The following is a 25,506-nucleotide window of genomic DNA, read 5'->3' as shown; positions in this document are numbered from 1 at the left end:
ACACTGTGCTGCAGTTAAAACTGGTTCAGGATCAGGATACGATTCTGACACAGAAAATTTGAAATGTGTTAGAATTCAATCAAAGTCTTTATGAACTGAACAGCAGCGACAGCAGAGAGTCAAGGTTTGATAACTGTGTTACGCTACCAAAGGTTAGCACAGCAGCGTCTGTCAAAACATGCTACTGTTGCTAACGTTGCTGCTGTTTTTGCTAAGGATGCTGGGAAAAAAGGGAACACCTTTGTACAGATGATCAGTTTGAAACAAAGGGACAGACAGTGATTTACCTGAAAGACATCAACAATGACATTTTCTATGTTTTTTCTGCCACCAGGCTTCAATTGGACAGTGACGAACAACGACGAGTATTAACAACCGAAAACACACAACGTAAACTACATTTTGGTAAAGAACATCAGTCATATAAGTCATTTATCAACAGAGTTACAAACCTGTGGCCTAATATCAATATGTCAAGGATTTGAAATCAAACCAATGTTTCAGTCACAGGTTTGAGCTCAGATTATTATAGAGCAGAACTCTCAGAGCTGGGACAGAAAATATGTTCTTCACACTGATGAGAGACTGACAACAGATTTATCTCACATTTATTTATTTTATGTGTTGTTTATAATAATATTCTGATGGAATTAATGAGGTTCATATAGAGAATATTGAGGAAACAAAAAGACATTTTTCTGAACTCTTATAACTGAATGTAGACAGAGAGACATTCAAACGAACGGAGACTGAACAACAGTTGACGACACGACCTCTGGACACGACCTTCACTAACATCTGACCGGGTCAAATGTAACTGTCCTCTCACTCACGTTGTCCTGTTACTATGTCAATAGTTTTAACTTTTAATTAACTCGTACTTACCTAGAAACACTTTCCCATTTCGACGTCTGGGGATGGCGCCACCTGCTGCTCCTGTGGCTTTCTGTACAAAACAGTGAAGGAAAACAGGATGAAAGAAAACACAAGAATCTTCACATCAACCATGGCTGCTGTAGTTATTGTTTTACATTAAATATGTTGGAGAAAGTCTTTAAATACTTCGTCAGTCGATGCAGACGGTGGAAACAGATCAGGTTACAAGCACATGGGAAAACCCCGACCGCGGCAGAATCAAAGAATGACATCATCAAGGTGTGCAGCTTGGTTTGTTGACTTGGACACCCTCCCCCCCCCAACATGTACATGATCCTGTCCCTGCCTGTAGTGTGTGTCATGGACTATCCAACATCTGACTCAGACCAAAGTTCTGGACATGACGGGTCCAACAGAACTGTGGTCAGATCAGGTGATTCTTCAGGACAGGACAGGACAGGACAGGACAGGACAGACAGAAAAGCAGGGAATGCTGACACACCGAAGACCAAAAAGACTCATGGGGGGAAAACAGCCGACACAGGAGCCTGTAGAATGTGAGCAGCTGTTTCTGAGCAGATTCAGAAATGGAAATAGCAGCTCTTACAAAGCGCAGCTAATCTGAGGTCAATCAGAGTTAGAGAAGAAGAAGAAGAAGAAGAAGGAGGAGGAGGAGGAGAAGAAGAAGAAGAAGAAGAAGAAGAAGAAGAAGAAGAAGAAGAAGAAGAAGAAGAAGAAGAAGAAGAAGAAGAGCAGCAGATAAAGACACAGATGAACCACTCTGCTGTGGGTTTTTTTTTTACGTTCTTCTTCTTTATATCAATATACAACATATTGATGCCTTGATTTTCCAGACCAACAGAGGTCCAACATCAGGGGCGCCCTCATATACAGTACACTGTCACAGCAGCACCAAGCTAGGAGCACAACGACACAACATCATTCAGATGATTGTGGTTGATGTTTGTATTACAGCTGATCTTTTTACTTTATTTTCTCTATTTTGTGCATGTATGTATTTTTATGAACTATTTAAACAAAACCATAATAAATATTTTATAAATTCATATTTTGTTTGGTTTCCTGAATAAAATAATGTATACACTGAGGACAGCACAGAGAGACAAATACCACTGATGATAAAAACTAAGACACTTCCTGGTTGTCTCTGTCCATCGCTTCTATATTATGTGTAAATGCTCCATGTTTACAATCAGATTTAATGACAGAAACTAACTTCACAATCAGAGAACTTTTTTTTTGTCATGATAACCAACATCTACACATGATGTCATGGTGTCATGATGTCCTGATGTCATCGTCACTCACTGAGTAACAACCACATATAGTTTTAGTTCATCGTGTAAAAGGAACACGGTGTGACAGAACGCTAGTATCACAAAGACATTTTTATACCAAGTGAAGCTGCTGATAACAGCGTGAACGTTGGTGACTGAAGGTCAGAACTGGATCAATGTTTATGTTTATTAGAAAATACAGAGAAATATGAAGTTTCTCTGAAGCTTCAGACTCTGATCTGACCTTCAGCCTCTGATCTGACCTTCAGACTCTGATCTGACCTTCAGACTCTGATCTGACCTTCAGACTTTGATCTGACCTTCAGACCTTCAAATCTGCTCTAATGTTTGTGGCTGACACCTGATATGTTTCCAAACCTACTGTAACATTAAACCTACACAACTTTCTGGCAATTTGGTAATAATTTAGAGCTACCAGAAAACTCACCTCTTTGACATGTCGTTTGAGGTGCATGTAAACACTCTGTCCTGTTTTGCGATAGTGTCTCTCCACATGTTCTCGTCCGAAGCCCAGGAATGTGTTCATGCACACGTACAGTCCTCCCTCAGACTCCTGCAAAACAAAACAAACAACAATGAGCTGCAGCGCAACCAACGTCCACAGAAATGACAGAGTCAAAAAGTTCTAAGACAGTTCCCACGTCCAGATATGTCAGACTTTAATCAATGAAAATATGTAAAAATAATTGGAGGAGTTTTACAATTCCTGGTCACTGAACTTTTTAACATCATATTTTTAGCCACAATTGAATGGAATTCTGGTAAATTATATATATAAACTTTGCAAACCATTTTGCTTTTCTAATTCAAACACTTAAGGAACGTTTAAACTGAACTTTTTGTAAGAGTTTAGACCTAACTGGAGGCCAAAAGACAAAAAACATCCAGTTTAGTTTGTTCAACGCCTCAAGGTTTGATCATGTGTAACGACACGTATTATTCACTTAAAATAATACACGTCACAAAACCAACTTGAATCATCCAGTATCACATCAGTTGATGTTTAAAATGAAATCCTGCCACAAGACACCGATCACATTACAAAACAATTAGCTGAAGCCCAACGGCTAACACTGTGGCCTCAAAGATCATGAGCTACGTTGGTTCTTTTATTTCTAACGACTGACACTACTGTATTATAAACAAATGAAATCTGAGTCAAAATACATGAGAAATACCCTTCCAATAAACCCATCCATGTGCCGTCAGTGCAGGCCTGTGGGCCTCAGTGATAACCCTTCAAGTGGCCCAGAGTGATATATGAGCGCCAGGAGTGCAGAGATAAAAATAAAGCAGTGCTCAGGCCAACATGATGAACTCCAGACAGCTGAGTCACCTTTAAAAACGGCCTGAGTGGAGAAAGTAGGCTACGATGGAAGACAGGACGTTTGACAAACAAAGGAAACGTTCATTGAGGAGCGGTTTATTCATCACATGAAGATGTTCAACCATTTACCACCGCAAATCAAACATCAAGCATTTTAAAAACTTTTTATGGTTGTATCAAAACAAAGGTTTCAGCTACAAAGTAGATTTTTTATCAAGTTTGTCTAAATACTGTTTTGACCGTCAGTTGTTCAGTTTGTGTCAATCATTATATTTATCATAAAAAAGTATTTTGTTGAAACAGAAATCTGTAATTAACCCTCAACCAATGTTGGTTTCAGCAACAACGAGCTGAAAACAACAGCCAAACAACTGTTGGTTTCAGCAACGAGCTGAAAACAACAGCCAAACAAAATGACCACCATTACAGTCTAACAAATCAAAACTTAATCTGTTTATTCCAGGTTAGCGTTGGGTCATGGAGGGAACTGGGATTTAAACAAGATTTAAGCAGAAATACTTCAAATAAATTTAATTTTGGATTCATTTTGTGATTAGATTTAGAACAATGTTTGCTGCAATAAAACAAAAAACACACGCTGCTCATTTTACCAATAATTATAATGTAATGTAACCTGTAACAGTTGGTTGGGTTTTTTTTTCTGATCAAACAATATTTAATTTGTATTTATTGATCTCTGTGTTTTAACAAACTCATGGATTCAGACTGATAAAACTCTGGTGGTTTGGACACATCTCTAAATCACATCATGTAAATGCTGATCAGTAAGAACTGGTTTTAAAAAGTGAGTTTCTGAATTAAAAAGTTTCAGTGACACTTCTGTCAAAGGTCAGATGGATACATGACCCCCAAATTATTATTATTATTATTGACTTAGTTTAATGCTAAGCTAATCTTAGCAGGGCTCACTGTACCTGCTGTGGCTTTAACTGACCTGTAGGTGAATGTGGCCTGAGCTGCAGGAAGGGAAACCCTCCAAGTCAACGACATGTCATTATTTATTTCCCCTCTGCTCCACATACATCACACACACACACAGACTCACACACAGACACAGACTCACACACACACACAGACCACCACTCACACACACACAGACACAAACACGTGGTGTTTCTGAAGTTTGACCAGGTGCTTCAGCCTCAGTGGGACCAGACTTTGGTTCCTGTGAGGACAACTGGTTTCATGGACGACTAAAGGAACATATACTGTAACTTAGAGGTCGCATTAAGGTCAGACGATCGAGCACGCACACACACACAGGTTTGAACAGCTGTTCCTGTGAGGACTTCTTTTAGACAGACCAACCCAGGCATACCCTGAATCTGAACTAACGGCTAACGCTAACCACAGACTAACTACAACTGACATCTAATCTCCAAACACAAAACCACAGCCTCAGAAAGACACGGGGACCAGGGTTTTAACTCCTCTGGTCTCAGAGTTTTAACTCCTCTGGTCTCAGGGTTTTAACTCCTCTGGTCTCAGAGTTTTAACTCCTCTGGTCTCAGGGTTTTAACTCCTCTGGTCTCAGGGTAACAAACACAGCTGAACACTTGTGGACTGTAGTAAAAATAAATTAAAATTAAACTTCAGTATGTGTTTGTTTTTAGCTCGATCACAAGATGGAAACCTTTACTCTGATTGGTTTGTATTTTTTACATATTTTTCAATGTTCAATATTTTTGTTAGCATAAAATAGTGTACAATTTGTTGCCAATTTTTTCAAGACAAATTTGCCCAATGTTGTTCAATTCAAATTGTGTTTTAACAATGGCAAAAAAAATAAATATGTGAAATCAAATTATATAAAAATATTTAAACGTTTTGTGCCAATTTCGGTTCATCTCATCTTTATAAACACAGTTCTGTACTTTATTAGTTAATGAGATTAGTTAATAAAATAAAATATAAGACATAAGACATGTTCAACAAAACAACAACATTGTTGAACACATTTTGGAAAAGCAAATGCCACCAATCAGAGCTGGTAAACAGTTATCGACCTTTTCCACCATTTTCAGTAACTAATGGATCAAATGATTAATCGATTGTTCGGGGAAATGGTCCTTTAGAAAACTGTCAGTTTGACCTGTTCAGTGTGAGGTCAGTGTGTGAGTGTGTGTAAAGGAGCAGACACGGACTTACAGGAGTGTCGAAGGAAAAGGCGCACTCGCTCTTGAAGACTCTGTCTCCGGTCTTGGGCACCCTGATGGTGGGCATGTAGGGGACCAGCAGCTCTCCCAGGTCTGTAGCCATCTTCGCATTCCCGCTCCTGGCAGCACAGTGGAGCTAAGCCCGAGGAGCAGCCCTGTCACAGCACACGATGCTATTTTTAAAGCTCCCCGTCTCTACATTCCTCCGGCCAGGAGGATGTGACGCTGAAAAAAAAACACAAAATAAAATGACAGAGTGAAGGAAGGAAGAAGGGAGGGGGGGCTAAAGAGATGCTAAAGTGAAGCTAACAGAGATGAGCTAACATTAGTTTTGTTTTGGTTTGTTTTTTTTTTTTAATAAGGCGTCTTTTAGCTGCGTCGAAACAGCATCACAGCTGCTGCTGTTGATGACGCCGCCTGCTCTGATCTGACCACAGGGATGTTTCAGCAGCAGCGTCCCGCCCACCTCTGAGGATGATTCACGTACAGACACCTACGTCTCTACTCCGGCGTGTTTGCCTCCTCCAGTACGATCATGGATATCAGAGTGTTTTTTTGGTGTTTTCGTTAAAGCAAATGCAGGGTTGTTGTTTTTCCAAACACATCCCCTTGATGTCGCACCTTCTATGTCCAGCTACAGCAGATGTTCGTTGTTTTTACAATAAAAACACTTCCACAGCAGGGTTTAATGTTAACGGTCAGAGCCAAATGTTCTATTTCAGTAGTATTTTTAATAACACATCCCCTCCCTCCAGACGCACACCCATCCATCATTTCTAAAGCCTTTGTTTGGTATTCCTGTCTGCACAGCACTTCCATCTTGTGGACAAAGTTGTAACTACATTATATATTATTTTTAGTAGACTCTTGTCAACAGACATAGTAACAGCAACGTCCAACCACCAACGACAAACAACTTAATGATACTAATAATAAACTACAGGTGACGAGAAGCATATGTGTAAACATTACACATTGTTAAAAGTTGACAGTTGTGTTAAAAAATACTTGGTTATGACTCCAGTGTCATGTATAAATCAAACATTTGATAGGCATAAAAAAACAAAATCAGTCACTGATCGCATGAACAGTGACCCGAAGAGGAAGAACAGGATTTAGCCCCTTTTTTAAAAACGTTTTTAGTGCATTATCCACCAGTAATTGGGCCTTTAATAAAGTAAAAACACTTGTATTAACTTTTCCAGTGCTTCTACCCTACTTAACTATTGGATCATAAATGTTGTCGTATCAGGTTCATAGCTAGTAACTAGATGCTTGGTTAGCTTAACCCCCGTTAGGTCATGTAAGATAAACGTGAGTTTTCAACATAGTTGCATTCCAACATCAAAACTCCAATTATCACATTTCATAAAGATACTTTATTTAGTCAAGACAGGGGAAATGTACAAACTGTCAAATGCACCTGTAAGGTGAGCATTAACAAGCTAATTAAGCGTCAGGTGATGACTTGATCCGGGGGTCAATAAGGTTCTTGTCGGGGGTCGGATAGTGGTACCAGGGGCCGTCTCCCCGTTCCTTCATCTTCTGATGCACCGCTAACTCAGCCAATCTGCCCATGACAAAGTAGAAAAATGGGAAAAGGGTCAGAAGAGAAAACTAATTCACACGTGGAGCTATTTCTTATTTCTTCTCCCCCAAGTGGTTACTTTTTTTTAAATGAGATATTGTTCAATAGTGGAAAATTCCAGTTGCACAATGTGGATATCTGTTTGACAAATAACCTTGTGTGTAATAAATCGGTTTTACAGATAACACAAATGTTGATTTAAAATAGTTGTAGCACATAATACAGTGTTTTTACCCTGTAAAGGGAAATAATCTTATTATAATGCTGGTGTTAATATTGATGTCTTCTGAGATTCAAAGACATGACGAGTGCAAACTGACAGGACAATTCTGACACTCACCTCAACTCTGCCTTCTCTTGCTCCATGCGTACGAATGCCATCATCTTTTCATAGTCCTTCACGGGTGAATCATAGACGTTCCTTGCAATCCATCTGCTGATGGGGTGCTGTAATATCACACCAATGGATTTGATTACTGCATTATTATTCAATGTAAAAAAATGAAAGGCAATTTGTGCATTTACAGAAGTACTGTGATATTGGTGTATCCACAAACTTTGTGATATATAGTAACAGATGATTAAAGAGTGGTGTGTGGTTAGAGATAATTTAACAACACTCTCTACTTAACTGTATCTAAAAACAGAACAATGACAAGTAACATAAGCCATGAAAGATCATTAAAAGACAAACATAACAATGCTCCATACCTTGTAGTATTCCCAGTACTCAGGCTCATAGCCTTCAGGAGTTTCAACAAGCTCTGCATCACCTGAACAACCAAATGAAAATACTATTGACTGAGCCCATCAAAGCATCAAATATGTTCAAATATGTCTTACTTACCAATGAAAACATTTACACCTGTGATAAGAACAGCCACAGGTATGCCTGTCAACAACAAATAGTATCGCTGAAAAAGAAGAAATGTAAAAAATCAATTTGTGTTTTTCACAAGTTGAGCAACTGCATGTTTATTTTTCTTATATATTTTCTTATTCTTTAATGTGAGTTTTTTTTCCCTTCAGGGACAACAAAAATCAAAACTTAGATATCTTTATCTTTTGCAGTTCAAATAAAGTCACTTACCAATAAAAAGATAAACTTCCTGTCATAGTGCCGAGAGGGTTGGATGTAAAACAATTCCTTTCCATGGCCCCAACGAACAGCCACTAAAGAAAACACACACAAACAATATGTTGATACAAGAGCCAACAAAAAATATGAATCTGGTCATACAGGTTTTACATTTTTTTATTTTGTGTATAAATACATTAATATGAAGTTATATAGCGTTAATAGAAATGCAAGAGGCATTTCAAAGGGTAATGATGACTATATATGATTCTACCTTATTTATTTATCAGGAAATTGATGTTAGACGTATGTGACCGAAAACATTACATATAATTTAACACAGTAAACACACTGTAATGATGTACGATGTACATTTCAAAATATAGCCTGCCCATTTAAGACACAGTCTTTACTTGTCCGACGAAAGCATACTCTTCATTCATTAAGTTTTACTATATTGATTTCTAATTGTAACATTATGTTGTTTAACTTGATACGGTCATTTCTTTTCAACATGTGGCTATAAAATATTTTCCTGGGTTTTTGTGTTTTGTTTACAGTAGGACATACGTTAGCAGCTAGCTTGTGTTAGCAGGCTAACGCGCTCCGCTACAAGGTCATTAGAATAACTAGCCCTGTGTATGGTCTAAATCCCACGTTTTTCAAAGGTAATGTATGTCTTACCTTTGTCCGTCTTTGGAATAGCTCTGGTGAGTAAGCTCGCCGCATTTTTCCCAGATTTTAGAGGACTCAGTCTGGCTGCAAAAGCAGCAGCAGACCTGAGAACGCTCATGCCCACCATCCTTACTGTGGGTAAGCGAGAACGACGCACAAATAATGACAAATTAACGGCGAAACGAAGCCGGGAACGCCATCTTTAGTGAGGGCAGAACGGAAATGCATTGGAGAAATTATTTCCTGTTTTTACTTTTTTCCCACTGTGTATTAATATTATTGTATTTATTATTGTATTATTTTGTTTGATCAATGTACTTTTTATTTTAAGAACGAGAGCATGTCTACATTTCAAGTTAACTTCAAGTCTTAGTTTTCTTTCCGTCCATGTCAAAATTATTTTTTGATTTCGTAGTAATGTGCGCGACATTGGAACAATAACACCCTCTTCATTAAATGCAAAAACGAATTTAAAACAACCAAACAAAATTGTTTCGTTAAAGAGTGACAGAAGTGCATTCTGGGTACTGTGTAAAGATGGCGGCGTCCTCAGCGGCAGGACGCATTTTGACTCTGTGTAAGCGGTTTGAGGGTGTTATTAGGTTTTCTACAGGGGTTAATGCACAGCCCTGTTCCATCAATGCGTCTAAATTCTACAATCAGTTTTGCAGGTAAGAAGCTGTATCTGTAATTTATTAAAACGACATTGTATCAACGACTAGTCAGTTACGTCGACACGGTCAGCATCAGTGCTGTATGTTCATTAATGCATTTTCACTTCAACAGGGGAACGACTCGTTTAAAAGTAGAAGAAAAGTTAATTTTTGACATCTTTGTCGTATATTTACACATTCTAGTTTGTCATGTTTCATTGTAGTTAAAACAAATGCAGTAACTGAATGAGAGACATCAATCACACAGTTATATATTTACTGAGAATTAAAACAATCCACATATATATACTACACTTATTCTCTATTCTCTCTATTTAAACACAATGATGGAAAAGTATTTTTTGTGTAGTCACATCAAGCAATTGTGTTTTTCTTATATTCGGGTGCTTCTCTACTTAAAATGAAACCATATTGACAAAATTTGCTACACAACAGAAAGTATATTATTTGTGGAATATCCAAACTGTACTGGGATATCATTGTGGTTTCACTAGGGAAAGGTCTCCACCTGCTGGCCCCTCATGGTTTGGTCAGATGAGCTCTGTGAATCAATGCCGATCACTGCACACAACCAGCTGCAGGAGGGGACTTGAAGAGTTCTTTGACCTTCCTGAGAATTGGGGAGAGTCCACTGTTAAGTCAGGTGATACACTTTGGCATTCAGAGAGCATGGGTTTCCTTTATAAATGTCCATATGGGCAGTAGCTATTGGTCTTATGCATGTATTTGTAGTAATAACTATGATAGTAAAGCTTTATATAGTACTTGTTTTATAATTTGAAGGTGATTCCTGGACTGCAGCACATCTGAGAACCAAGAGCAATGAGGATTTACACAAACTCTGGTGAACAAACAACACGAGGCTCCAAATGTAAAAGGAGAAAAATTAAAAAATAAACAGTCTGGAGTAACAATTTTATTTTGTCTCAGGTATGTACTGCTGAAAGAAAAGAACATGCTGCTGACCATTGAGCAAGAAGCAAAAAGGCAAAGACTTCAGATGCCAAGCCCAGAAAGACTGAGGAAGGTGAGTGAAACCACAAAAAGGATCGAGTCCAACTACTATAGTCTACAACAAATGCAATACCACTACTGTAACAGTTGTTAAAAAAAGACAGAACATTTTAACTTAAACCTTTTTTTATGTCTTAGATTGAACTGTCCATCTTACGGCTGGAGTCTGTGGCTCATGAACGAGAGACGGCGCTGCGTCTGCTGCAGACAGGACAGGAAAAAGGTCGACCAGGAGCCTGGAGAAGCAATGTGTTCGGATACACCTACTGGTGAGGAGCGCCTCTCAGGCTGAGTGGGCCAGAATGTCCAGGAAGCTGAACATGACATGCTGTTTTTTATTTTGTCTCTGCTAGGTATCGATTCAAAGAATATGCGATTCCCTGGTACATGAACAGAAAATACAAGGGGAAAAGGTTCTACACACCTTCATTTGTCCAACCATATATTAGGTAAGATGTTAATTTACATTTTAATTGTACAACAAAATACCTCAAATGTTTTTATTTATACATACTTCTCTGCCTTCAGACTGCGTGTGGAAAACTACCTGAGAGATAAGAACCGGAAAAAGAAAATGGAGATGCAAACTCTGGCCAAACTGAAAGAGAAGTTCCCACATATGAAGGTTTCTTCTTCTTCGTGAAAATCCAGGCTGCTGTTGTGCAGCTGTGACCCGTGTGTTTCTGTATACAATGATTTCTTCACTTATTTGCATCTTGACATGGAGAATAAAATTACTTGTCATGTTATATATTTCAGGTAATGCTAAGCTTATCATTTGCTGCANNNNCCCTAACAATGTTTGTCAAAATAAGTTTAATGTCCTAGCCAAACATTTCTATACAAAATATTAAGTTATTTAAAAAAAATGACAAGCCAAGTTGCAAAATTAAATACAGATATATTTGAGTTGATACATCACAAAACACAGACATTAACTGGCTGCTCAATGATTTTGACAAGTTTAATAACTACACAAAAAAAAGCTTATGGAAAAGAAAAACATTTGTTGACCTGTACAAAAAAGGTAAATTGTGTCATCTTTCTGGTGTGTGTGACCAAAACCTGTCAATACATACTGATTAAAAACTTTACCTGGAAGGTTCCCACAAAAAACAACTATTCAATGTTAAGTCAACAAAAATACAACTGTTTTGTTATTGACAGTTTATGGTGAAGATTTTTGGCTGATTTGTTTGGAACAATCGAGAAATTAATAAAAAAAAACTGTTGTTCTCTGAGTCTGGGATCGGTGCTGCAGGACTAATGATGACGATGATGATTCTGAGGCAAAAGCAGCCGAGGAAGAGGATATTCAAGGACACTTCCTGTCCACACACTGCTTCCCCCCCTCCTCGTATTCCTGTTTGGAGATCCACATCTGCTGGAAGGTTCCCTGGAGAAAAAAAATAATTAATTTGGGACAAATACTTAAGAATCCAATGAGAAATTGACAACATTTTTATGTGCAACATTTTCATGCTAATTATTCTTAGTGAATCAGTACTTCCATCAAAAATGCTGACACGTGATGAATAGGAAAAGTCACAATTATACTCCTGACTATTTTTATATTTTTGTCTTTTTGTCAGATTTCTCTTTCAATGAACGGTATTATTAGGAAATTGACACGTGGCGCAACTGGAGGAATCGTCCTTTTGCTGCACTTCTCCCTACATCCGTTAGATGTCAGTATTTAAACAGTAGACATGGAATCGTAGTTTTAAACAGCCCATTCCTGCACACAGTTTCATAAATCTCTTCCCTAAGAAATTAATTCAATCATTTAAGAATAATATTTATTAAAAGGCATGAAATCATTTTTAACAGGATAATTTCTGATGCAGGAATCATTCTCTGCCACAGTAGTATTTGTATCCTCACCAGTGATGCCAGGATGGAGCCTCCTATCCATGCACTGAAGCGTCGCTCCACGGTTGTGTTGTTGGCTATCAGCTTAAGCCTCATGCTCTGCCAATCACACACACACAGTCACAGCATTACAAAAGTGAATGATGAAAGTCAAGGAACTGCAGTGTGATAAGATCAGAACATTTCGTATAATCCAGACTTCATGGAGATCATAAACTCACCGGAGGTGTTTTCTGGGACAGCTCTCTGTTGAGTCGATCAGTGAAGCCCTGAATTAATGTGTTTCCTCCAGTCACCACCACACTGCCGTACAGACCCTGAAACAGGAAGACAGGAGGTGGTTTTTGAACTGAAGAAGAAATTACAAAGTCAAAAGTAACCAGAGTAACTAAACCTATTTTTGTCGTTCTTTGCAGAAGCAAAATAAGTTCAGTCAGAATTAAATACTAATTTGAGCAAACTGGGAAAATGAGAAAATGATTCATTTACAGGTTTTAATTTTATGGATGTTTGACATCATTTTGTTGTTATTTTTAAAGAAGAAAACAAAGATTTGTTCATTTTTACAAAGGTTTAAACAAAAATACTCATAATGGAAATTTGCTTTGACTTCTGTAGTCAGAAGTTCAGTTGGTTTTTTGTTGCGTTTAAACTGGCCCAGAGTGTTGAAAACCTTGAAAACCACTGTTCTATATAAAATTCTGATATTCACCGGCCGAATGTCGATGTCACACATTCCTACACTGGTCGTCACCACGTGTCCAACACCTAACATGGTGTTCCCAGACAGGCCCTGAGGAGATCAGAAGAAACACAAACATGAAGACACTCAAACTAATGCTTCATCACGTTTTCATATCTTTTCTTTATTCTGTGACCTTTATCTAACTGTGTGTTTTGTGTAAGAGTAACAGCAGCAAACACTAAATTAAATAAGTTTAGGAGAACAATTTTTAAAGTAAAAAAGTAAAAAAACAAACTTAGTAAAGCATTAACTTGTCAAAAATCCAGAGTTCAGACAGGACAGGTTGAGACAGCTGTACGACCAGATTCCCATGACAGAAAGTTAATCAGTTCATTTAAAAACATGCCGAGAGACCAGCTCTTCAAGATTCACCTGCTTTTACACCTGATAGAGTTACACAGTGAAGCTCTTTGCTTCTGTTCCAGAGAAAATTTGTTTTTTTTACAACGATTGGAAAATTAAACTATTCAAAGTCTATTTTAATCACTGTAAAGAAAACAAAATCTTCTAAAGTAACATTTATCGTTGATAGAATATAGTCAGATCCAATCATGTAATCGTGTGACAGCTCCAATTATATCGTCTGTCCTGTGAGTGAAGGACGCATGCTGAGGTGGAACAAACCTTTGCGTTCGATGGATCAAACAAGCCTTCAGGGATCTTCAGCCTCTCGGCTCCAAAGTCACAGTTGTAACCGTTGGGCAGCTCATAGTGAACTGTGGGCATTTGTGCAGCCACCCTGTGGAAGATAGACAGAGTAAAAAAAACTTAAAACCTCTATAGCACAAGTACAAAAATACAAGTCTTAAAAGGTACACAGAGATAAAGGTCAATTTATATCAGTTGGTCAAACGATAAGCCATAACAGGGTCTTTTTTTTAATTCCATCCTATTCAAAACAACAAAAACATACTATAAAAAATAAAAGCCAGAACCAGGCGCTCAAACAGATAATCCAAGAAAACTGTGGGATTTAGGTGTACTATAGCTGCACTAAAAGTAAAAGTAAATTAAGAGGCACAGACAGGTTAGTCAAGACAAATATCTTACTGTTCATCATATGGAGAGTCAGAGACCTGCAGCACCGATGCCTGAAAGTCCTGGATTACACACTGTAGACACAAAGATGAGACAAAGGTTCATCTTTATTGGACGGTGTATTCACACAAACACAGAACACAGAACACAGGGATTTAACTTTACAGTCAGGAGGGTTGAATGCTTACATTACACATGTAGTTGTGCCAAGAGCGAGTGACTTGAGGTAATTTCTCTTTTTTCTTCCAGCTGGCTGAAGATCCTTCACGCACTGCATCCTGTAAGGATGATGCAATCACACTGAGGATGACACACACTGTATGTTTCAAAGTATAAAACAAGAGCCTACAGGTCTCTATCGTCATATGTTGACAAGCTCATGCACGACTGACTTTTTGTTTTTTATCATATCAGAGTAAAAATGTTCAAATTCTTTTTTACAATCCCTATAGAACTCCACTAAAACAGCCACATCTTCAAGAAGACTATTCCTTATAATTATAACGTTTCTTCCGTTAACTTTTAATAAATACCAATATGATAAATGTATATGTTAAAGTATTGACGTGTGTCTGACTTCACCTTTGATGCAATCATATAAGGAGGGATTATTTCAACACTCAGTTCTTGGAACAGCTCCCTGCACTGCATGCTCATAAAGTCTCCAGCCAGAGGAGACTTGACGATACCTGCCAGAGAACAAATAACAAATGAGTCACACCTAGAAGGGACACAGTTGCACTTAAACAGTGTTGAAGGAAAAATTTAACATTAATACAACACTGTTTTTAAAACCTTCTCAGGTTAATGCACATGTTCTTCCTGGTTGTATGCTGGGGGTTAATGCACATGTTCTTCCTGGTTGTACAATTGCATCACAAAAGTTACTGAACGATAAACTTGTACACCATCTTCAAACACTAGGTGGCAGCTGTAATCGAGTGTAAAACACTTACAAATTTCCAGTTTACACACAAGTTAGTTTACCCCATGTTTAATGAAGAACAACTGGTGGCTCCTTGTTTACCTTGCTGCAGGACATAGCCATCATGTACTGGAATAGCTGTGGTGTGTGTGGCTCCACTGTCTAAGACCAAACCTGTCGACCGCCCATTTGCAAAACTGAAAGACTCAGAGTGAAGGAAATGCAGCCCAGAGATTTAACAAACAATACTTAGAAGTATTTGATATATTAAGCATTTTACAACAAGCTAATTCACATTTCCTGGGTGGAAACAAAGCAGTGAAGGATACGCAGACAGCACAGCGGATTTGCAAAGGAAGAAGGCAGGAATGTTGTAATGCTCAAACATCAGCTCTGTGAGTTTTTCCCGTTTCGCTCTTGTGTTCCACTGTCGACAAAAAAATATCAGAACAAAACAATCAATCAACAGTTTGTGCTTCCCGTTTCATACAGTGCGGTGAGGGGAGGAGCTAAAAAGGCTAATTCTCACTCACTGATGCTTCTGACATGAGCACTGGATGCAGACTTGGTTCAGACTTGAAGTGCATCTTGTAGGTGTGATCCAGAATAGCCTGGAAACTGTCCCAGTCCTCAACTGTGAACGGAGCAGACAGAACCACCTGTGAGGTCACAGATGATTTCCCAAACATTTTCTATATACTATTCTAATTGAACAAAGGAAATACAATGACAAATCAGTGCAATTTCCCCACTTTGGCACAAACAAAGAAAACACTAAAATTGAAAATATTTTTGCACTGCTGAACACCATGTTCAAAAACTCCACAACCTCCTACTGACACTGGGAACCACTGGCTTAAACAAAGCATAAACTTACATATCAGTGTTTATTTTCTGGCTCTAACTCAGGATGATTCATATTTTAATGGTGTCATACCATTATTTATTTAGAAAATTCAATCTGCGTTTATCAGAAATTGTTTATCAGAAGTTATTTCCCCAAACAATTTCAGTTGTCACACAAAACTGGCATAAAACGGGCAAACAGATTACAGACATAAAATCCCAAAGTCAAACTCAGTTCATTTAGAATTTATTTTTACTCCTGTATTTTTCTTTTCTTCCCATTAAGTTGAATATATGCAACACCTTCTCATATTTGCAATAAGGTATAAACAGCAGATAATCCCCAAAAGCAGCTTTGCATCAGCTCTTGATCAGGTGATGGAAAAAAACTAGAGCAATGAGAAGCATTTTTAGATATTAATTTGAACATGAGGCCTTCATTTTGAGGTCAGTGCTCTAAGGAAGTCTGCGCTCCCATGATGCTGTTCTACTGCAAATCAGATTTGTGTCAGACTTATCTTTTAATAGACTCGCATTAAGACATAAAAAGGAGGGGTTCGTATGTTCATGACAGCAAAGCCAGAGCACCATAGATCACTGATAGTAGATTAAAAGTTTAATGACAGAACTAATGGGGTTACGTCTAATTTTATTTCTGAATTAAATATTAAAATAATTTAGGTTCCAAACAGTAGCAGTAACAACAGTAGCAAACAAAACACAACAATACTATGTTTTGAGTTAGCATTAAAAGAAAGAAACATTGCCCAAACACTCACTCATGCCGTTCTTAAGTGGAGACATGACCTCCATGTTTTCTCTGGGGACCCTCAGCTGGTTGGTATCAATGAAATATGTGGTGCCACTCTGCTTGCCCTTGTCCCCATCTGTCTCCATAGGTGTGGTTCCATCCTCACGGTCAAGAGTCACACCAATCACCGTCGGGAAGTCTGCCTAAACCAAGACACATGAAGACCCATGACACACGTTGTAAAACATTTTCACCATCATTGAATAAAGAAATTTGAACATAAATATAACAATATCTAAAAATGGGTGTCAATATTCTAAAGTACGGTAAGTATGGTTAACGCAGATTAATCCAAAGCAAATCCATCCAAATCCAAACCAAGCTACTAGTCCAGAATGATCTGAACTCAATCCATGCAATTTGCCTCCTGGGGGTCAGCCCATATTTCTTGACATTCATTCTCCCACAGGAGGAGATGAGAATATGTGGAGCAAGAAAAGACACATAATTAATCAGGTCATTTCAGTGATCCACTTACCTTAGGACAGTCCTCCCCTGCGTAGCCAGCTCTTACAGAATAAGAGCCGATGTCAAACACCAATGCTCCCACCTCATCTGGAGAAATAAAGATAATTAATTGAATAATAATTCAATAGGATTTAAATTCTAGGTTATATTAATTTGGCTAAATGTTTATGTGATTAGTGTGGAAAATATAGTTAATGCCAGTGAAAGAGAGAGAAGGTGATTAGTTAATGCCAGTGAAAGAGAGAGAAGGGGATTTTTTCTTCTAAAATTACATGAAAAAAAAAACTCGTTTTAGATTTTAACTACACAGCTGAGAATGTATGAGTGTGTCTTCACACTGATAGGTTGTGGTGACTGATGGCAAAATTTGCCACTTGTGCATTTTGATCCAGTGAACAATCATTCTCTGGTCAAATCTTGCAACCAAATAAACATAAATTGTTTTACTTAAATGGAAAAAAATATTTCTAGTTCACCCATATAGATTATATGTATATATGTGTACATTTCTGAAACAACCTTTATGTGTTTTAAAGTAGGATACATGGGGGTCTCTTAGTACTGAACACATATTACATACTATGTTTTCCTCTATCACTGGTATCTTGTATTTATACGTAACAAATAAACTTGTTTATGATTTAGGGCTGTATAAACACAACAGTTGTGTTTTATGCACAAAAATGTCAGATAACAGTTATTTATGCTACATTTCTTATGATCTATCTTACGTAGAGGATATTATACAATAACAAGATCGAAACATAGACGTTATTGGGGGGAAATGGTTTAAGTGAAATACCAGCATCACCCAAACAATGTGAAGCCATTAGGCTCGACATGCCCACTTTCATTCATTTTGTTGCTAGTTAGTTAGCAAAATTGAAGTTAAGTCAAGTTATTATTTAAATATCAAAAAAGACCGCGCTACCACACTTTGTATACTTATATTACCACATTTTAACCTTTTCAACATATCTGGAGAAGGCAATGAAACCTTAGTTTAAACTATTTTGTTATAAAACAACGACTTAGCAAAGCTAATGTAGCATCCTAGCTACATAGTTGACTAATGCTACAGAGCGGAACAATGTGTATAACAAAGCTTTTCTTTACTAGAACCTCACTCACCGCCTCCGTACACTCCGCCACTCATTCTCTAAGATATTACAAAAGCAACTTCGTCCGTATACAGTTATAACGACAGAAACGGAACCGGTTTACAGCTAATCACAACAAAGGGACTGGGTTAGCATGAGACATCTGCCCGAGCAGGCGCCACACTCACTGGCAGTACCGACCAGTCAGAAAGAAGCACCGCCGTGGCGTCGACTAATCAGAGCGCAGCAATACGGGACGACTTCCAGTTGGTGCGTGTTGGCTTCACAGCAAAAGGATTTTTCTTGCTAGCTGAGGAGTGAACGTGGCCTCCGAGCACCTGCCAGCAACGTGAGTTAAATAAATTGCACTACGGAATTGACTAAATTAGTTTTAGCCCACAATGTAGCTCGGTTATATGCATTAATGGATCAGCTTGATAAGTGCAATGGCTAAAACTAATTTAGTTAATATGCATTAATGGATCAGCTTGATAAGTGTCCGTGAACCCTGTAGGACGTTGTGTCACGGTCATTATGACGAGGAACTGGTCCACCATGTTTCCATGTCAGTGACCATGCCGTAAAGTTGTTGCATTATTTATTCGACATCTACGACGTACTGCAAAGTGGCGGTAACCACAATGTTTGTTAAATCGGGCACATGAATTAAAACCTCATGGTTTACTATAAACTAGTATAGTACAAGTAGTTAGTTATGGTAAAGTTACCAAGGTTAAAGTTAATTTAGGGTATGGTACGAAAGCAGCGGTTCGGTTAACAAGATCACGCTCAGTGACATATGTGACCAGGCTTGTTTTTTGTTTTTTCTTACACTTATTGTACTATAACCACCGTGGAAGACATTTTGCACATTAGATTTTCAAATGCATTCATCATGCATTCATTTTAATACTTTCAAAAATGTTCTAGTTGCTTGTGAACCTGCAGATCGAGTTCCTTTGCAGCTGGTTGTTTGAAGAATCTTGTGAAACCTGCCTCACTGTCATTTCTCTTTAGATGTTTTTAATTACTAACTTCACAAGACCAACTTCATGGCACAAAAGTGACACGTGCACTGTTATGAACACGTAGAAAATAGTTTTGTCTGAGCCTCTGTGTTCAGGGTCACCTGGCTTTTCCTTTTGGACCAGTTGTAATTGAATTCTAATTCCCTTGTGTTCCCTTTTGTTCAACAAGTATATTATTGCCCTATATTGTTACACACTTTACATACTTGGGATACTAGGATATTAAATTATTTTATTTTTATTCTATTCGAATGCAGATGTAAACTAAACACAAACTGTGGTTATGTCTTAAATTAAATGAAATTTCTGAAAGTTTACTGATGCTTTAATGATTATCACATGCAAATATTTATATAATATTTACATCAACCACTCAGTAATCAGTCAGTTATCAATGTTTGCCACCTCTTTCATACTTATGAATATCTTTGTAACTTTTTATGCTTCCAGTACTCATGCAGCGCTGCCTCACCCTGACCTTCGCCCGGCACAGCAGGCTCCTTTTAAGACATAAGTTTGCAACTGTCCACTGCCAGCAGACAGCAGCTATGTCAAGCCTTCTCATCAACCAGCCCAAATACTCCTGGCTGAAAGAGCTTGGTCTTTCAGAGGACAACCATGGTGTTTACAATGGTAGCTGGGTTGGTAGCGGGGAGGTTGTCACATCCTACTGCCCTGCTAACAATGAGCCAATTGCCAGAGTAACCCAGGCTACTCTTGCCGAATATGAAGAGACTGTTCAGAAGACAAAGGAAGCTTGGAAAGTCTGGGCAGATATTCCTGCTCCAAAAAGAGGGGAGATTGTCAGGCAGATTGGTGATGCCCTTAGAAAGAAAATCAAGGTCCTTGGAAGTCTGGTGTCTCTAGAAATGGGCAAAATCTATGTTGAGGGAGTGGGTGAGGTTCAGGAATATGTTGATATCTGTGATTATGCTGTAGGTCTGTCTAGGATGATCGGTGGGCCCATCCTCCCCTCAGAACGACCAGGTCATGCTCTCATTGAACAGTGGAACCCAGTTGGTCTTGTTGGCGTCATCACAGCCTTTAATTTCCCCGTGGCTGTTTATGGATGGAACAACGCCCTTGCGCTCACCTGTGGCAATGTGTGCCTCTGGAAAGGTGCTCCGACTACACCTCTTACAAGTGTCGCAGTCACTAAGATTGTAGCTGAGGTGCTGGAAGCAAACAACCTACCAGGTGCCATCTGCTCCATGACCTGTGGAGGAGCAGATATTGGTACAGCCATGGCGAAGGACGAACGCGTGGATTTGCTGTCTTTCACTGGTAGTACCCATGTTGGCAAGATGGTGGGCATGATGGTGCAGGAGCGGTTTGGGCGCAAACTACTGGAGCTCGGCGGAAACAATGCTATTATTGTGTTTGAGGATGCAGATCTAAACCTTGTGGTGCCCTCTGCTGTCTTTGCGTCAGTGGGTACAGCTGGGCAGCGCTGTACCACCACCAGGAGGCTGATTCTACATGAGAGCGTTCATGACACAGTGGTGGAAAGGGTCGCCAAGGCCTACAAACAAGTCCGCATTGGAGATCCCTGGGATCCCAGCACCCTCTATGGGCCCCTCCACACCAAACAAGCTGTTGAGCAGTACCAGTCGGCCATTGAGCAAGCCAAACAACAAGGTGGTACAGTGGTGTGTGGTGGAAAGAAGATGGACCGACCTGGAAACTACGTGGAGCCCACTATCATTACTGGGCTGGCTCATGACGCACCCATTGTCCACACAGAGACATTCGTCCCCATCCTGTATGTCCTCAAGTTCAAGACTGAAGAGGAAGCATTCGCCTTGAATAATGAGGTGAAGCAGGGTCTTTCCAGCAGCATCTTCACCAAAGACATGGGCCGGGTTTTCCGTTGGCTCGGACCCAAAGGATCCGACTGCGGCATTGTAAATGTCAACATTCCCACAAGTGGAGCTGAAATTGGAGGAGCCTTCGGTGGAGAAAAACACACAGGAGGTGGAAGAGAGTCCGGCAGTGACTCATGGAAGCAGTACATGAGGCGTTCAACGTGCACAATCAACTACAGCAAGGATCTTCCTCTGGCTCAGGGAATCAAGTTTGAGTGAAGCGTAGAGTGAAGTGTGCTTAAGAATAATTGTTACTTAGAACAACACTAAATGGTAGCAGGTCAAGGTCAAATTTGTTAAAAATGTTAAAGAGTGTTAAAAACGGATTGAAAGTCCATTACTGTTCCCCTCTAATACTGTTGGCACTTTTCCTCATGTGGCTTTAAATGTTTAAAATTAAAGTTTGTTAAAACTAATAAATACATTTTTATTTTGTCAAAAATAAATAAAAATGACAAAAACAAAACGGTGTTGGAATAATCCATCTGTCATGTGAGTTTTTATGATGCAAAGTCACAAGTTTTGAATAAATCATTTTAATAAAGAAAACAGTGACAGTTTAACTGTTTAAGATCTGTATAATCTCAAGTCTGAAATCATAAAAAATAACAACTGTATGTTTATGAGTGCGGCTGATTTTGTGCATCTACAAAAATGATTAACATCTTTTCTGTCTGCTTTGCATCTTAAGTGCCTTTGAGATATTTGACTTGCTTGTAAAAAAGAACAAACAATAAAGGCATCCTGGAGACAAAGATCGTGTCTGTTACTGTCTAAACCTTTGTGAAATAATAAAACCAGTTTAAAAATGTATACACTATAATGGTCATGAGTTTTACAGTTGATATTATTCAATGTATAAACCTCTAAAACCTGCAGTCGATGCCACAGTGAATAGTTATCTTTAAAAGAACAACACAATAAAGAAATAAAAAGATATGAACACAGGAAAAACACACGCTCAAATTATATCTTGATTAAAATAAAATACCTATTTTTTTGGATTCAGCAAATTCTGCTGTTTCATGGAGGAGGTCTGAATTTGAAGGAAAAAAAAGCAAATAGCCATTGATTTGGTTTACGAGCTAACATTTGTCCCTAAAATCTTAATTTTTATTATAAATATGAGGAAGGAGTAAAGAAAAAAACATTTAAAAAAAACTATGGCATTTAATCATTGATGTATTCACTAGTGAAAGTTTAATGAATATAAAAGGTGTCTCTTTCATCATTGTGGTGAACAATAAACTCTGTACCTTTAACAAAAATACTACTCCCCTCATCACCCATCCCACATGTCACCCAGATCGGCCCTCCCTCTCAGTCAAGCTCTGCCTCATACTCCAGCTCTGCCACTTTCAGTTTACTGCAGCTTCCACTCAGCTGAAAGAAGGAACTGAAACTAGCGTGCCACATGTGTATGTGACTCATAATCCATGCAATTTAGGACGTACGCAGAAGACGCCCACTTCCTCTGCTTCTCTTCTGCACAACATAAGGTAAATTTATTTTGTATTTTCTTGTTTCCTTTTCAAACTTGAAGCTGTTTTTATTGTGAGCTGGTGTGATTTCTCTAGGGTAATGACAAACTTGACAAACACTGGAGGCTGTGCACCAGAATAACATAAATGAACATTTCATCCAATGAAGAGAGAACAGGCAACAGTTGAACCCCTCCTAATTTACACAAGTGTCTGGGATTCCCCCGGCTCGAAACTGTTGCTTCTCTGCTTCTGCACGTTTCCTGCAGTTTTTCACATAAAATGCAACTCGTGCCTCTGGTTTTTTCATTTGTAAATTGATGGCATTTGTTGGACAAGGCGCAGCTTTCAATACAAATGTCTAGGTTTTTTTTTTTTTAAATCAAGTTTTTCTTGTGTTTTTCTACATCAGAATTCAGTAAAAACTCGCGTTTTTCTACATCAGAATTCAGTAAAAATTTGGACCTTGAGAATTAAAACTTGATTAAATTTGTTGGTGATGTCTATACAGATTACTGTGTCAGCTTTCTAAGCAGAAATGAATCAACAGGCAGCAGTATTTGGCCTTCAACCATCAGTAAATGTAACTCTGGGCTTGTGTCCTGCCAGTCGATGGTGTGACTCCGACACAATATGAGAGGCATTATCGCAGAAAGGGTGAGGGCTCTTCAGGAAGCTGCCACTGTAACTGTCTTTCATGGGACAACAATAGCTCTGAGATTAGACAAGAACCTGACACAGAAACAGAGTAAACAATTACTGGTGAGAACCTAGACACAAGTCATCGCGTCTCACATAATCAACCATACAAGTAAATCTAAATAGATCTGGTTTAAAAGCATAATAAATCCAGTGACGATGGAGCTGATCAGCAAGAGATCAGCGTCAACATACAGTCAGAAAAGCCAAACCTGAACAAGACAGCAAATAAAACCCTAAAATCATAAATATTTATAGGGGTTTTTTCATAGCAGAGAAGCGTTCATATTTTAAGCCACTTTTCATTTTTCAAGGGAGCTCTTTTTTCAATAATCCATTATCCATAGCAGTTCTGGCTCTCCCTGGTATTTCTCCTACCTTCTTGACGTCATTTGCCATTTGTGGTGGTAACCCTGGCAACGGCCAGCCTCCCCAGGAGATGTCTGGTGGATAAGACAGTCCTGATAAAGCCTTTTAAGGTTCTATTGTAGCTACATCTTTTAATTGCCTTTGATACAGTGGAAGTAACTCACAGGTGGTCATCAGGGAGGATCGCCGCACCACGGCAAGACAGTGAAATGTAAAAAGAAAAGAAAAATAAATGGAAAGCAAAACCTCCAAAATTGATAGTAGGCTCAGTCTGAACAGTTACATGATTCTCTTTTGACACCGTTTTTCTATTTCTGGTCTGCTTTCTGAACACGTATGAAAAATGTAGAGTATGTTTATTTTCTTTCTGAACGAACGTATGAAAAATGTAGAGTATGTTTATTTAATTTGTCTATGATTTTGAAAACAATATCTATTAGAAAATCTATTAAAATCAGTTTTCATTTTCATCATGACATGACTTTTTATATCACTGATGAATAATTCCATCTGATCAGTCCAGTAATGTTTGCATCAACACAAAACAAATCAAATCCATGATTTTTTTTTTTTAAATACCCTTCCTTATAAGAGGAATCACTTTTCCTAATTAGCATCAAACACTGCTTTAGTCAAATGATTTTCTCCAGCTGTATGTCAACAACTCTACTTGTGGCCACAGTTTCCTGAGCGCTCTCCATGCTGAATTTGCATAAATGCAAAAATTCTCTTGTAACTGGCAACAATACACGTGAGTTACGCCTTTTCCTGGTTTCAAAGGATATTTATAGACTTGGCAACATGTAGGTCTTTCTGTTTTTCAGACACTAGGCCAATGATACTTTTTGTTGCCAAGTAATGGACCTTAATGGTGTGATTGGCCAGTGATGTGCTTTTATACACCCTGGAGTTGATATGAATACAATCATTCATAACTGAACTGGACCAGATAAAAAGTTTCCTCTGGCCTACACAGGTTCAGCTCCCAGGCCTGTTCTAACTAACCAGTAAGATGATGAAAATGTTTTTTTTTTTCAGTTATTTTTACTAGAAAATGTAGAAATATAAAAAAAACTGTTTCTATTACAGCTTTATAATCGATGTATCAGTATTTAGAATCCTTATTTCCCACAACACTAATTAAAGACAAATCTTAATCCTATTTTCTCTACAGTGAATCATTTCTAACATATGTTCCTGTCATGTTAATCCTGATCAGGAGATGTTGGTTTGACGCCACTAAACTACTGCTGTGTGTGTGTGTGTGTGTGTGTGTGTGTGAATTCAATTAGACTTAATCTGACCCCATACCAATCTGAAAGGAAACTCAGGGCTGGGCAACTTTCATGTCTCCTCCATTGATTATGGCTCATGTGGAGATATAGAAAAGTCTATCCCACTGCTCCCTTTCATTGATCCCATTAAATATTTATTCTATCTTTATAGAGAGAAATCCCTTCAATGAGCCAAATGAGCCACACTGGGAAAGACTTGGTACCATTATTATCTGACACAAACCAAAGTGACATTT

General features: G+C 38.4%; 6 protein-coding genes across 10 annotated transcripts in view; 3 read left to right on the top strand and 3 right to left on the bottom strand.

Moving 5' to 3' along the window:
• usp13 (ubiquitin specific peptidase 13) overlaps nt 1–6,910 on the bottom strand; it is a 27,905-nt gene extending 20,995 nt beyond the window's left edge. The window contains 3 exon segments of the mRNA XM_017031238.2: nt 886–946; nt 2,623–2,748; nt 5,692–6,910. Coding sequence (XP_016886727.1) covers nt 886–946; nt 2,623–2,748; nt 5,692–5,802 — 298 coding nt within the window. The 5' untranslated portion in view covers nt 5,803–6,910.
• A 148-nt stretch (nt 6,911–7,058) lies between these two features.
• ndufb5 (NADH:ubiquinone oxidoreductase subunit B5) lies at nt 7,059–9,206 on the bottom strand. Its single transcript, XM_008329855.1, has 6 exons — nt 9,050–9,206; nt 8,378–8,460; nt 8,135–8,201; nt 7,999–8,060; nt 7,628–7,734; nt 7,059–7,269 (listed from the first exon to the last, which is right to left on the bottom strand). The coding sequence occupies exons 1-6, from the start codon at nt 9,165–9,167 to the stop codon at nt 7,149–7,151; spliced, it is 558 nt and encodes a 185-aa protein (XP_008328077.1). The 5' UTR covers nt 9,168–9,206; the 3' UTR covers nt 7,059–7,148.
• Nucleotides 9,207–9,555: 349 nt separating this feature from the next.
• mrpl47 (mitochondrial ribosomal protein L47) lies at nt 9,556–11,481 on the top strand. Its single transcript, XM_008329865.3, has 7 exons — nt 9,556–9,711; nt 10,209–10,357; nt 10,498–10,558; nt 10,645–10,741; nt 10,867–10,997; nt 11,082–11,177; nt 11,257–11,481. Exons 1-7 carry the CDS (start codon nt 9,578–9,580, stop codon nt 11,369–11,371), a joined length of 783 nt encoding a protein of 260 aa, XP_008328087.1. The 5' UTR covers nt 9,556–9,577; the 3' UTR covers nt 11,372–11,481.
• A 418-nt stretch (nt 11,482–11,899) lies between these two features.
• Nucleotides 11,900–18,851, bottom strand: actl6a (actin-like 6A). 2 transcript variants are annotated; one of them, XM_017031205.2, is made up of 14 exons: nt 18,735–18,851; nt 17,444–17,520; nt 16,934–17,108; nt 15,842–15,942; nt 15,638–15,735; nt 15,411–15,505; nt 14,966–15,072; nt 14,572–14,661; nt 14,396–14,457; nt 13,970–14,084; nt 13,313–13,393; nt 12,822–12,917; nt 12,613–12,699; nt 11,900–12,124 (listed from the first exon to the last, which is right to left on the bottom strand). In XM_017031205.2, the coding sequence occupies exons 3-14, from the start codon at nt 17,049–17,051 to the stop codon at nt 12,044–12,046; spliced, it is 1,131 nt and encodes a 376-aa protein (XP_016886694.1). In that variant the 5' UTR covers nt 17,052–17,108; nt 17,444–17,520; nt 18,735–18,851; the 3' UTR covers nt 11,900–12,043. The 2 variants fall into 2 exon arrangements, with proteins under 2 accessions (XP_016886694.1, XP_008328111.1); XM_008329889.3 differs by lacking the exon at nt 18,735–18,851 and adding an exon at nt 18,565–18,728.
• On the top strand, nt 18,748–22,183 carry aldh7a1 (aldehyde dehydrogenase 7 family, member A1). Its single transcript, XM_008329877.3, has 2 exons — nt 18,748–18,882; nt 20,012–22,183. Exon 2 carries the CDS (start codon nt 20,017–20,019, stop codon nt 21,643–21,645), a length of 1,629 nt encoding a protein of 542 aa, XP_008328099.1. The 5' UTR covers nt 18,748–18,882; nt 20,012–20,016; the 3' UTR covers nt 21,646–22,183.
• A 599-nt stretch (nt 22,184–22,782) lies between these two features.
• LOC103393070 (guanine nucleotide-binding protein subunit beta-4) overlaps nt 22,783–25,506 on the top strand; it is an 11,968-nt gene continuing 9,244 nt past the window's right edge. For 2 of the 4 annotated variants that reach the window (XM_025064589.1, XM_025064585.1), the window contains exon 1: nt 22,785–22,925. The gene's annotated coding sequence lies outside the window, so the exon portion shown is untranslated. Of the gene's footprint in view, nt 22,926–25,506 lie in introns of all 4 variants that reach the window. The other 2 variants (XM_008329918.3, XM_025064592.1) reach the window with 2 other exon arrangements.

Source organism: Cynoglossus semilaevis, chromosome 2, assembly GCF_000523025.1.
Source record: "Cynoglossus semilaevis isolate Cse_v1.0 chromosome 2, Cse_v1.0, whole genome shotgun sequence".
NCBI lineage: Eukaryota > Metazoa > Chordata > Actinopteri > Pleuronectiformes > Cynoglossidae > Cynoglossus > Cynoglossus semilaevis.
This window is presented reverse-complemented; position numbering and strand designations above follow the sequence as displayed.